A 13,228-nucleotide genomic window follows, 5' to 3' on the forward strand; every position below is an offset into this window, starting at 1 on the left:
TATAACTGACATAGATTTCCGGTTCTCTCAGATATATACCAAGGAGTGGAATTGCTGGGCCATGTGGTAATGCTATGTTTAACTTTCTGAAGAACTGCCAAACTCTCTTCCTCATTGGCTGCATCATTTTACATTCACACCAGCAGCCCACAAATATGTTGGTTTTTCCACATCCTTGTCAACTCTCATTAAGTTTCCATCTTTTAAAAAATTCTAGCCATCGTAGCAGATGTGAAGTTGGTATCTTATTGTGGTTTGATTTGTGTCTCCCTGGATGAGTAATGATGTTGAGCATCTTTTCATGTGCTTTTGTGGAGAAAGGTGTATTTAAGTTCCTTATCTAAGGCTATTATGGCTGGTATTTTTCTTCTTTCTTTCTTTTTTTTTTTTTTAACTCATAATATCCACAACATTTATTCACAGTATGGCTGGTGTTTTTCTTATAGATTTCACGTTTTCGTCCCCTTGCAGAGTCTCTTTCTTCTCAAAAGCCTTTTCTTGTTTGTCTGTTTGGGGATCTGACATTTGTTGCTGGGAGCCCAGGTGCAGCCCCTTCAGGACTTTCCCAGAGGCAGCTCAGCCTCCTCAGGACAATGCCAATACATCTCCGAATGCCCTGTGGGGCCCTCTCTTTCTTTTTCTCCCGAGGCCACATCTCTGTCCATCCCATGTGGCCCGAGTAGGCTCCTGGCTGTCTGGGCTCCTTCGCTCCTGAACATGCCATGCGCTCCCTTCCTCGCTGCCCCATAGCAGGCCGGGACTCAGAGCAGGGCTGCGTGGGGACAGCCTGGCAGGGGCCCTCTAAGGCGGTCCCTGAGGTGCCCACCCCAGGCCCATGGGGTTCTGCTGCCTGAGACTCAGTATTCTTGAATCCTATAGGACAGTCACCACTTATACTTTTGCTTTTAGTGTTAAATATCATTGCTCTCTTTTTCCTTTTCTCTTGTATACATTTGTAACAGAGGCTTGAAAAGAGTGGACATAAACACCTGGTTTTGTCTTTAACTGGGCACTCTTCCATGTGGCTGGACAGCAGACTTGCCCTGCTCACCCTTGGCCTCAAGGATTGTGTTGCCCTAAGTGCCTGTGTGTTTTGGGCACTTTTCTTGTGGCTCTTCTTGCATTTCAGGCCATCGTGGAGGGGACAGCAGCAGGAGTCTGAAGTATGGCTCTTGGTCAGAGAGATGGGCTCTGCTTGTTGCTAGTAGAGCAGCGCAGACACAGCTCCAGACCTCAGCTGAGCTTCCTTGCAGGGCGTGGCAGCCTCCCCCCACTGCCCGCCCCCCGGCACTATGCATAGCACCAGACCAGCTGCTTGGGTTCCATTGAGACTCACAGCCTCTGGGAGTACGAGGGACTAATCAGAAAAAGCACCCCCTCCCTCCCCATCCCCCCCCCACGCCCCTAGCCAGGTTGACTGTTGGTGCCTTCATTTACCCATCAAGCACTGGGATGTTTCTGTCTGTCTCTTTTTTTTTTTTTTTTTTTTTGTCTTTTTAGGGCCACACCTGTGGTATATGGAGATTCCCAGGCTAGGGATTGAATTGGAGTCATAGCCACCAGCCTACATCACAGCCATAGCAACACCAGACCCGAGCTTTGTCTGTGACCTACATACACCACAGCTCATGGCAGCGCTGGATCCTTAACCCACTGAGCTAGGCCAGGGATCGAACCTGCATCTTCATGGATTCTAGTCAGATTTGTTCCCGCTTGAGCCACAGTGCGAACTTCCCTGGCTACATTGTTGTGCTCAGGTCCCAATGGAGTGGTCCGGGCCCCTGGGATCCCTGGAAGCGCTGTGGTCTAGGCTCCCTGGAAGATGGGTGCTGAATCTGGGAGGCCCTCCTGCAGCAGACCAGGGCATCTCAGTCCTCTTCTGTGTTCTCTGTTTTTGCAGCGAGTATTAGTATTAAGATGAACAGTTTTTTTTTTTTTTTTTTTTTTTTTTTTTGTCTTTTTGCTGTTTCTTCGGGCAGCTTACACGTCATATGGAGGTTCCCAGGCTAGGGGTTGAATCGGAGCTGTAGCCACCGGCCTACGCCAGAGCCACAGCAACGCGGGATCCGAGCCGCGTCTGCAACCTACACCACAGATCACGGCAACGCCGGATCGTTAACCCACTGAGCAAGGGCAGGGACCGAACCCGCAACCTCATGGTTCCTAGTCGGATTTGTTAACCACTGCGCCACGACGGGAACTGCAAGATGAACAGTTGTTTTTAAAAGTTGGGGTCTGCACCCCAGTGTCTTCAGCTCTCACAAGGGCGCAGCATGGATCTTGGATGTCTGGTCAGTTTTACCTAGGTCCCTGGTCTCCACAGTAATGGGAGTCTAGATGAGTGGGTGATCGTCTGACCCTCCTCTGGGTGCAGGACACCCAGTGGGACGGTCCTTCTGGCAGTGAGGCTGAGGCCCTGGCCACAGGGCCACTGTGGATGCTCCCCAGACAAGATGTGTTCAGGCTACTTGCTGCCTGCCAGGCCCTGGTGTACCCATTGCCCTCAGTTCTGCTCTGGTTTGGCTGGGAGGCAGGCCTTCCCCAAAACACTGGGCATGGGTGGGGCACTGCTGTGGAGCCCTCCAACCTACCCTGCTTTTTCTTTTCAGGAAGCTGTGCCAGTCACAGAGCACAGGCGGCCTCCCTGGAGACCTTGCTGCCAACAGCCCTCCAGGCGACCATGGGAGCTCAGCCTCACCTCCTCAGGTAGGAGTGACAGGTGTGGCTGTGACAGCAGGTTGTGATGAGGGAGGGCAGGTCTCACCCAGAGCCAGTAGGCCTGATCCAAAACCTTGGTGCTGGGAGCCTGTTGGGCCTTCAGCTCAGGGCTGGCAAGTTTTCTTGAATGGGTGAGCAGCTGTCTGGCTTCCCCACCAGGCTGGGGATCCTGGGCCTGGGACCTGGGTATGGTTCCTTGGGATACCTGTGGTAGTGCACCTGAGGGCGGGGTGGCTGCCAGACCTCACTGAGCCTTGTGCTTTCTCCGCATGGTGGATGCTGCTGCTTCCTAAGGCTGTTGTAAAATTAAGTGTGTAGCTACAGCCTGGCCAGTGCCCAGGAGGGCTCCATGAGCGGTAGTCGGTAGTTGGGAAGGACTCAGGGTACAGCATCACTGTGGGGGGTTTGGGCTTCAGCAGTACTCCCTTACCCTTGCTTGAGCTGTTGGGGGAAAGCTATCCCCACCCACCTGCACGCTCTGACTTTTGAGTCCCATGTCCCTGGCCCCCGCTAGGCCAGCCCTCCTCCTCTCTCCCACCTCCTCTGCCCTGCAGGTACCCTGCCTGGGTCCGTGGCTCCTTGTGCATGCTGTGACTCGGGTCATTGTTGGAGGGAGAGGGCCCCATTTCACTGGCATTCCTACTGCCGCCTTCTGGTCCTGTGCCTGACCGTTCACCCTCTTTCTCCCTTCTGCTTCTTCCCTGGGCCTTGGCCACCTGGTTCAATCCTGGCTCCATTCCTGTGGTCTGTCCTTGCCTCACGGGTCTCAGTCTTCTCATCTGTGAAATGGGGATGAGGCCCGCACCATGTCACCGGCTTGTCATGGGGATACAGGTAGTCAGGGGCCTAGGGGTTATGGTCCTGGCCTGTGGGGCTGCCCTTTGTCATTCAAACTCTGTCACTTTTTCCTTCCTAGGGAAGATGCTGAACACAGGGATGTTTTTTGCTTTCTTCTTTCTTTCTTTTCTTCGTTCACTGCACCTGAGGCATATGGAAGTTCCTGGGCCAGGGATCAAGTCCAAGCCGCAGCTTCAACCTGTGCCACAGCTGTGGCAGTGCCAGATCCTAAACTCAGTGTGCTGGGCCAGAGATTGAACCCATCCCTCCATAGAGACAACATCTGATCCTTAACTGCTGCACTGCAGTGGGAGTTCTGAGCACAATGGTGTTTTAGACTAATTCCCAGAGTTGGCCCTTACGGGCTGGAACCAGGTCCACTGACTGCTTCTCCTTCACTCTGGTGGCCTCTGGGCCCAGCTGAGAGCCCCCCTAGGCAGGCCAGCTTTGCAGAGCACTGGACATCCTGGGCCTGGCTGGTGTTCGCGCGCCCCCGTGTGGTCAGAGTGGGCTTTGCATGCAGGCTGTAGGTTTCCTCAGTGCCTGGGACTGCATGGCCTGGTTCAGCTCAAGGTTGGCCTATTGTTGCCCTTCTCTCCCCAGGGGACACTAGTAATGCTGGGCATAGGCTCCCCTCTGAAATTCATTCCCTTCTTCACAGAAACGGCCGCAGCCTTCTGATTTCATTGACCCTCTGGCCAACAAGAAACCCAGGATATCGCACTTCACCCAGAGAGCTCAGCCCACAGTCAATGGGAAGCTGAGCCTGCCCCACAGCCGCGAGGCCCTGCTGCCCACCCCAGGCCCACTGGCTGGCACGGACCCTCATCTGCCCTTGCGGCTGGAGCCCCCACGGTCCCATGACCCCCTGGCTGACGTCAGCAACGACCTGGGCCACAGTGGCCGGGACTGCGAGCATGGGGAAATGGCTGCCCCAGCCCCTACTGCACACCTCAGCCTGCCTCTGCTGATGGACTGTGCCCAGCCCAGCAGGCCCCACGGCAGCTCCTTACATGGCAAGTCCAAGAAGAAGTCCAAGAAGCACAAAGACAAGGAGAGGGCAGCTGAGGACAGGCACCAGGTCCGGCCGCCAGACCATACGCCAGGCCCCCTTGAAGCCCCGTCGGTCGCCCCAGGTAGGTGCCAAGAAGCAGGCCTAGGGCAGGGGGCTCTGCAGGAGGGTGTCTCCAAGAGCTTGAGTGCTGGCCCCCTGTCCACCCTCACTCCACAGTGTGCTGAGGGGCCACACTGCCCTACAAATTCCCCCTTTGGCTCACCCTGCCCATTAGGCCCCTTGACACTCCACGTCCTCACAGCGGCTCATTTGTGAATGCCCTGGCAGTGTTGTTCCCAGAGCCTCCTGCAGTGCTGCTGTGTGCCAGACCAGCCCTGAGGGCCAAGGGCTGAGGCTCCTGGGAGGGGACAACACAAGGAGAGGAACAAGTGCCAGGCCACAGTGCTGGCTGCAGGGAGGTCCCAGACACTGAGGGGGAATGGGGCGGGGCTGGGGCTCAGGGAAGGCAGTGGGGGACAGGGCCTGACAGGGAGGGGGTGGCAACCACTGGATCACCAGAGGCCTGGTGTCGCCTCTGAGCCAACATTTCCTGTGGAGAAAGGGCTTAGGAGGCAGGACCACAAGGAAGTGGAAGACTGTCCGTAGAACAGCAGGTAGGAAGAGCGAGATCAAGATCTTGCAGCCTGTGGGGAAGCTGGCAGTGGAGAGACCTGGGGTTGCAGCCCCAGGATGAGGGATGCAAGCTGAGCAGGGAAACCTCCATGGGGCCTTGAGCACTGGGGAGGCCCAGGGATAGTGTAGAATGGTGGTGGTGGTGGGGTCATCACCCCCAGAGCCTGGGCTGCCCCAGGGCCCTGAGCTGAGCACCCTTTTGGCTACTATCAACCCCCAAAATAAGAGGCTGCAGATAAGAAAATGGTTTATTTGGGGCCTTAAGAATTATAAATTGGGGAAAACAGATTCAGGTAACTCTGAAAGAGTGTTCTGGGGAAAAGAAAGAGTTGGGCTTGTAAAGACAAAAAGCCAGGAGTTTGTTAGAAGTTGTCTAGTGAGAATGGTGATTGACCCTGACGCAATCAGAAAATATTTGTTTTAGGGTAGGGGTCCAATAAGTAGACTGTCATCAGTGTTTTTAGAGTAGGGGTCTGATAAGTAAATAGGCTGTCAGGAGTTTCTGGCAGATGACTTGATCAGCTCAGAAGGTCAGATTCCATCCAGGCTTGAGATGTGTGCACAAGTCATACTTCCTTAATGGCCTTCCAGCTCCATTTTAAGAGAGCTCTCAGCGGTACTGACTCCGTTGTGATTTTCCTTTCACAGAGATGAACCGAATCAGTATGCCATAGCCACAAAGGTTCAGCCACGCCAGCCAGGGGCAAGGGGGCTTCGGCTGCTGCGTGTGGCATTGGGCGTGGGGCAGCCTGGGCTTTCAGTTTATTTTCTTGGGAGGATCCCCAGCAGGGGGCATTCCTGGATCAGGGGTGGAGCCCCTTTCTCCTTAAGGCTTCTTAACTTGTCGCTCAACTATCTTCCGGAAAGGCCGTGCTGGCCCCTCCCTCTGTGGCTGGAGGGCAGGCCCTGGAACTGCAGGGTTGTGGGTTGGTCCAGCGGAGACAGTTCAGTTTCATCAGTCCTCTGGGTTCCCCCAGTCCTGCTGTGGGCTAGGCTTCCCAGTGCACATGGGAGGGCTGAGGGGGAGAAGGCAGCCAGGTTCCCTGAGCACACACCCTCTGATCCAAGTCCTGCTCCGGGGGACAGGCCCTGAGTGGCCAGGTAGCATGTTTTGTCTCACATGGTGGAAGACAGCAAGACCCCGCCTGCTTCTGGTAGGGCCCTGTGGAGGAGGACTGTGGGGCCAGGCATCAGATGGGCCATGAATCGCTGTCCAAGCCAGCCTCACGCAGGGCTCAGATAGCTTTGGATCCTGCCCTGCATGCATCAGCCCCTGGCAGCTTGTCCCCAGGCCGAAGGAAGAAAGTGAGGTTTGGGATCAGGCAAACCAGTGAGTCTAGGTGCCAAGGAAAAAGAAAAGGACAACTGAGGCACCAAAAGCTGGGTCAGGTGTTGGGTGCCCCATCTTAACTGGCCTCTCAGGTGGCTCAAATGATAATGATCATGAGTGGGCACAAGGCCCCCTGCCTCCCAAGCTCCCACTTGACTGCTTCCCCGCCCCCCGGCCCAGGCTCACAGGGGGAGTTACCTCCTCCCCTTATCAACAGCACTGTTCTCTGTGTTCCCCAAGACTCGCTGGAGAGGGTTCCAGGTCAGCACCTGAGGAAGCTTCCTATGGGACAGAGGGACAGGCATCGATTTAACCTACTCTTCTGCATGACACTGTCCCCCTGTGCCCACCTGCGTCCCTGGCCTTGACTTGCTCAGACTGTGAACCCTTCTTATGGCCAAAGGGTGCCTTCCTGGAAAGGCTGGCAGGCTGGGTTGGGGGCTTGGGCTCAGCCAGGCCGAGCTCAAGTTAGCTCTTCCATGGTCCCCTGTGTAGAGACCAGGGCACCCCGACTCAATGGCATTCAGACCTGGGTCCCCTCACCCCCTGCCCCATGAGGGACAGGAGAGGCTAGTGGAGGAGAGGGATGGAGGTGGGAACCATCTCAGCTGGTACAGGGGCGGCTGGGCTCAGGCAGCCACTGCTGGAGCAGGCATAGGGGCCACAGGGGTTTGCCACCCAACCTGGTTGGGTGCCAGGTTGATCTGAACCCGAGCCTCAAGGCAAAACACCCCAGGAAGCCTGCCCTGTGTGGGGGGCGGATGGTGGGAGTATGGACCAAACCCTCAGGTTGCATCCCAGGGAGGCTGCGGCCTCTTCAAAGATGTCACCGGGTGGGGTCGTGGGAAGGTTGTGCTCCACCCACTGGTGGGAATCCTGCCTCGTGCCTGAGGATAAAACACACAAGGGCTCTCTCTGCAAACTGCTGATCTGCTGCAAGGGCTGCTCTCCTCTGAGAGGGACACAAAAATGTGTACTCAGGATATGCTGCTAATGATAAAGTCGCTTTTATGTTGGGACAAAAGGTCATATGGAAGAATTCCCCAGGGGAAAGGACTAGATCATAGGTTTGGGTGACTGAAGCCCCGGCAGGATTTTTTTTTTTCCTTCGCTTTTTAGGGCCGCATCTGTGGCACATGGAGGTTCCCAGGCCAGGGGTTGAATCAAAACTGTAGCTGCTGGCCTATGCCACAGCCACAGCAATGCCATATCCCAGCCACATCTGTGACCTACACCACAGCTCACGGCAACGCCAGATCCCCGACCCACTGATCGAGGCCAGGGATCAAACCCACATCCTCATGGATGCTAGTCAGGTTCGTTTCCACTCTGCCACAACGGGCAGAATTCCTCTGGGCAGTCTTTGAACACCGTGGACAGTCTTGTGTTACAGTCCCCAGGCTCTTAAGCCTCCAGCCCAGCCCTGTTCTGGGGTTGACCCTCCTGTAGTTCCAAGTCTGGTGGGAACAACGGGAGGATCTGAGGGACTCAGACCAGGGACCAGAGCCTACAGGGCTTGCAACTCCATCCTCAGGGAGAGGCTGGGCAGGAGGTTGGGCTTTCCCTGGTGGCTGTCTGTCTTTGTCCTGTAGGGCCAGAGACCTGGATGTCCCAGAGACTCAGTTGACCATGGGTCACTGGTTTTCAGCTTAGTGGCCTTTTATATGAGGTCAGCGGAGGGAGCAGAGGCTCTGGACAGGTTGCCCAGGCTTTAGCCCTGCAATGAATTTGTCCATCCTTTTGGGGGCCTGCCAGAAACACACCCATCATGCCATCTGGGCTCTGCATGCCTCTGCTCTGGAGACACAAACCATGATGACTTGCCACCTCTCCCACGGGCTGAAGGTACTCCCAGCTCCAAGGGGGCCCTGGAGGTGGCCAGACAATGCCTGCCCGTGGCTCACGCCTCCTTTGCCCAAGCTGCAGGGCCTCAGCAGCTGTCTCCACACAGCCTCCCCTCCACAGCCTTCAGACAACAAAGCATGAATCTTCTGCAGAGCTTGCTGTGGTCACTAAGCTGTGGACTCAGAAGGTGTGCATCTGCTCTTTGTAGGTTTAAATGGGACTTGCAGCAGCTCAAGTGTCCCCACGTCGACCTCGGAGACGCCTGACTACTTGCTGTGAGTACTTCCCTTGCCAGCTGCTCCTCTCCCTCCACACCCCTGCAGTGCAGGTTAGCAAGAGTGAGTGAGTGTGTGTGTGTGTGTGCCCAGGTTGTTCAAGTGCCCTGGGGCTCTCTGCAGCAGCCCCCTGAGCCCCTCTCCTCTGTCTCCCCAGAAAATACGCCACCATCTCCTCCTCAGAGCAGCGCCAGAGCTACAAGAATGACTTCAACGCCGAGTATAGCGAGTACCGAGACCTGCATGCCCGCATTGAGCAGATCACACGGCGCTTCACGCAGCTCGATGCCCAGCTCCGGCAGCTCTCCCAGGGCTCCGAGGAGTACGAGGTATAGAGCCCCTGGCCGTGGCCCTGTCACCGTGCTGCACATCTGACGGCCCTGCTTGGTGCTGGTGTCCTTGGACACATTCCGTTGTATTCTGGGCTGAGGGCCCTGCCAGCCTCTCTTTCCCACCCCATGGGTTTAGGGCCGTCCCTGGGGCTCCTCAGCGGTGAGGCCAGTCAGGTGGGGGAGGTGTTTTGGGCAGCGGAGAGGGCCAGGGACCAGTGTGGGTGGGGGGGCATGCACCCCCACCTCTGAGGGCGCCTCGTGCCTGGGGTTCTCTCTACGGCCCACTACCCACGTCGCAGGAGAATCAGCCCCCCAGGCAGGAGGGAGCAGGGCCAGGCCACATCCCACAGTCCATCAGAGTGGTCAGAGTCACAGTGGGAAGTGGAAAGGGATGGAGGCTCCCTGCAGTCCTCCCGCCCCCAACTCTCTTCCTCTGGCCTGGGGTTCCCCAAGCCATTCCGTGTGGCAGCTCACTGTAGGGGCTTGGTCACAAGCCCTGGGCCGCCAGCTTCCCCTTTGTGCCACCTTTCAGAGCTGGTTACCTGACTACAGGCTGGCCCTGATTCTTCAGGGTGTCGGGGTCTGTCTTCCCTGGTGGTTTCCAGAGGAGACTGCCAGTGACTGGAAGAGGAGTGGGGTTCTGAGGGTCTAGGACAGACAAGCCCCTAGGGCATCCCTGTCCTCCTTTCTCCCTGCAGCCACCACAGGGACACTCCCTGGGTGCTGAGGGCCTCTCTGCTTGGCCTTGCACAGTGGACAGGCCAGCTGGGTGTGAGAGAAGGAGACCATAATGCCTGCTCTTTGCTTCCTGCCAGGGCTCTGACCAATCTGCCCCTCCCACCATGCGGCCTCATACCTCTCCCTGAGACTGGGCCCCTGCCCCTCGCTCCCCTGGCCCAGCTTCCTCCCCCACCTCCTGCCTCGCTCATCCCCCAGCCTGCCCCTCCTCTGTACTCCCTCACGCCATCACGCCATGCTGAGGCCATTGTCCCCAAGCAGGCGGTGACTGTACAGGTCATAGGTTATCAGGGAGAAGGGGCAGTAGGTTGGGGTGTCCTGCAAGTGATGCATTGTTCGTTTTCTCCTTTGTTTTTCCTCCAGACTACTCGTGGGCAGATTTTGCAGGAATATCGAAAAATCAAAAAGGTGAGTCTCCATTGTAGGGGTAGGGTGGGGTGGGGTGGGGTCAGAAGCAGCAGTTTCAAGGGGAGTGGCTCCAAAGTTTGGGAGAGGGAGAGAGGAAGAGAGGGAGGGTGGGCCGGCCTCGCTGGGCTGCTCTCAGCCCTCAGAGTAGCCCCTGCCCCTGTTTATAGCTGAGAAGCTGAGCCTGTCCTCTGAGCTTCGGCACACTCCCTCACTGGGTATCCTGGCACCCCCCTGGCTCTGCCACTGCTTGGTGGGTGCAGCCCCGAGGCCCTTTCCAACACCTCAAAGGGCCAGGGGACGAACCAAAGTTCCCCACCCCTAGCCTGACACCTTCTGAGTCCTCAGCTTCTAGTCCAGGAGGACTGCCCCCACTCCTGGGAGCACCCAGTCCTTGGCCTCAGGCTTCCCAGCAGTCTCCTGTGATGTGGTTCCATCATAGCAGGTCTTGCTCCTGAAGGCCACGTGGTTGGTCGTGTGTCAGCCCGTGTGCCAGCCAGGCCCCAGCCCAGTGTGAAAGCTTCATGGCCTCTCTTGCCTCTGCCTCTCACCCTGGCCATGACCATGTTTCCTCTAGTGGAGCCCAGAGCAGGGGTCCCTGTCATGGCACAGAGGGCTCTGCTCTGCACACCAGGGGAGTGGGAACCTGGGGCAGCCAAGTGGGGCGGCTCCAGTTCGGGTTGGGCTCTCGGCCCTGTGCATGAGGCTCACCTTGGCCACTCTCTTACAGACCAACACCAACTACAGCCAGGAGAAGCACCGCTGTGAGTACCTGCACAGCAAGCTGGCCCACATCAAGAGGCTCATCGCTGAGTATGACCAGCGGCAGCTGCAGGCCTGGCCTTAGTCTGAAGCCATGGAGCAGGAGGTCCCACTCGGCCAGCCAGGCCACCTCGCCACCCGCTGACTGTTCTGGATGATGGGGGAGCTGGGGGCAAGGGGGAGCTAACGACAAGGAAAAAAGAGATTTCTTTAAAAAAAAAAATAAACATGAGGAAGATGCATTCATCTGAGCCAGCAACGCCGGCTTTCAGGGGAGCCCCTGCAGCCCTGGCACCCACAGGTCACACAGGTCCAGGTGGGGTATCCAGCTCCTCCGGGGCCCCCACCCAGATGTGTTCCCCAAGAAGCCCGCCTCCTCTCCAGCCACCCTGCAAGGGGCATCAGCTTCCTGAAAGACTCTGAGGCTGGCCCGCCTGCCTTTTCTAGTTTTATACAAAGACAGCCACTTTTAGCTACTGCTTATGAGACTTGAGTCTATTTTTGTACGAAAGAGAAAGCATCTTTTTTCTAAACCTATGCCTCCCTTCCTTGGACACCCAGGGTCTAGACGCTGCCCTGTGTCCTTTCTGCAGTATTACAGATGCCCTTGGGAAGTGCAGCATTGTTTCTGAGAGCTCCCAGGAGAGACTCTGGCCGGGGGGGGGGGGGGGGCGGACCCCGCTTCTCCCTCCCTGGCTCTCAGGGGGCTGGTGGGCAATGCGACCCCGACCCCCCGCAGCCCTATTTGGAAAGCTCCAGCTGGCCGGGAAGCAGCTGCTGGGAGCCGTTGGCCCGCCCTGCTATTCCAGGCCCTCAGCTGTTGGGGGTCACTGGGAGTTTCTGTGCTTGTTGCCCGGATTCTGCAGCAAGAGTGTTGGATTTTATTTTACTGTCGTTTTCATTCTCCCTTTCGCTGCTGCTCTTCATTTCGCACTGTTGAGACCAAGTGGTCTCCACGCTGTTGACCTCGCTCCACTCCTCAGCCCACTCGTGGGTCCTGGGGCCGTCTTTGCAGAGCCACCACGGGGTTTGCACTCAGGGAGGGGCTGGGGGTTGATGGAGCTGGGGGGCCCCAAGAGTGAGCTCAGAAAAGGCGCCTGATCTTGGGGGCGCTGGCCCAAGGACACCCCAATTGCTGCTTAGTCACTGTGCCTAGTCTAATGCCCCCCAGAGCGTCACGGGGGGTACGCGTGTGTTTGTGTGTGTGAGGGGCCCCACCAAGGGCATGGTGGGGTCTAAAGTGTGCGTTCATGTGAATCCAGAGCCTTGTTCAGCAAAGCCACGACTGGGAAAGGCAGTGGGAGTGGCTGCGACCCATAGCCCAGGAGTCAAAGAGGGGGTTGCTGCCACCAGCAGTAGGCAGGGAGAGTGGAAGTGCTCATGTAGACACGTCTATTTTTCTAAGCTGTGGGGGGTGTCTCCAAAGAGCAGGCGCACCTGCATCGTGCCAACCTCACTCTACCCCAAAGTGTGTGTGGAACCCTGGGGTGCCAGAGCACCAAGAAAGCTGACCCTCTATGTTTCAATAGCTGTTGTTTTGTTTTTCACTTGGGATGGAGTAGGGGAAGGGCTGAGTAGTCCCTGGAACCCCACGTTCTGCAGATGGCCATCTCGTACTGGGCCGGACGTGCAGACTCAGGTGAAAGGGGATCACTCAGGGGCCCCACCCTGGAGGGCTGACATGTCTTTGGCCCTGGGATCCAGTTCAAGGGACTCTCAGTTGAATTTCCTCCTTGTTTTGTTTTGCTTTTTTCCTCCTTTTAAGGAATTTGAAGCTAAGAAAAGTTTTGTGCTTGGGGGGGGTTGATGGACAAAGGTTATAGCTGATTAAATATGGTCTAACTTATTGATACTGGTTTTTTTTCTTTTAATATTGTACTGTGGAGAAAAACTATTTTGAGCCATGGAGTTGGTGTTTACAAGAACTTTTCCCTTTTGCCAAAATGTTACAATTGAAAGGCATCTGCATCTTCAGTTCCCTGATATTTTCTTAAAAGATCTAGTGTCCTTTTTGTACACTAAACAGGTGAATGCTGATTTTTTTTTCAACCTACAATAAATTTCACTGAACTGAACCTATCAGCCCAAGCTGGGAGTGTGCGTGTCAGTCCCTGGGAGTGGGGGGTTGGTTCTGTGTGGGGGTGGACTGGGGTGAGGAGGCAACCTGGCCCTGGAGCAGCTGTGATGATGGGCAGGGCACAGGCTGGTACTGGGCAGAGAAGGCGTCCTGGGCAGCCTGCCAGAGCCACTGCCCAGGAATGAGGCCAGCAGGTGGAGGGCTGATCAGAGGCAAAGGGCC

General features: G+C 56.5%; 1 protein-coding gene across 2 annotated transcripts in view; it reads left to right on the top strand.

Moving 5' to 3' along the window:
- The window catches only part of ELL (elongation factor for RNA polymerase II), an 82,823-nt gene extending 69,814 nt beyond the window's left edge, over positions 1 to 13,009 (top strand). For both annotated transcript variants that reach the window (XM_021083507.1, XM_021083508.1), the window contains 6 exons: positions 2,610 to 2,706; positions 4,217 to 4,691; positions 8,626 to 8,692; positions 8,850 to 9,021; positions 10,126 to 10,170; positions 10,898 to 13,009. In XM_021083507.1, the coding sequence (XP_020939166.1) occupies positions 2,610 to 2,706; positions 4,217 to 4,691; positions 8,626 to 8,692; positions 8,850 to 9,021; positions 10,126 to 10,170; positions 10,898 to 11,014 (973 nt within the window). In that variant the 3' untranslated portion in view covers positions 11,015 to 13,009. The remainder of the gene's footprint in view (positions 1 to 2,609; positions 2,707 to 4,216; positions 4,692 to 8,625; positions 8,693 to 8,849; positions 9,022 to 10,125; positions 10,171 to 10,897) is intronic.

Source organism: Sus scrofa, chromosome 2, assembly GCF_000003025.6.
Source record: "Sus scrofa isolate TJ Tabasco breed Duroc chromosome 2, Sscrofa11.1, whole genome shotgun sequence".
Lineage (NCBI taxonomy): Eukaryota > Metazoa > Chordata > Mammalia > Artiodactyla > Suidae > Sus > Sus scrofa.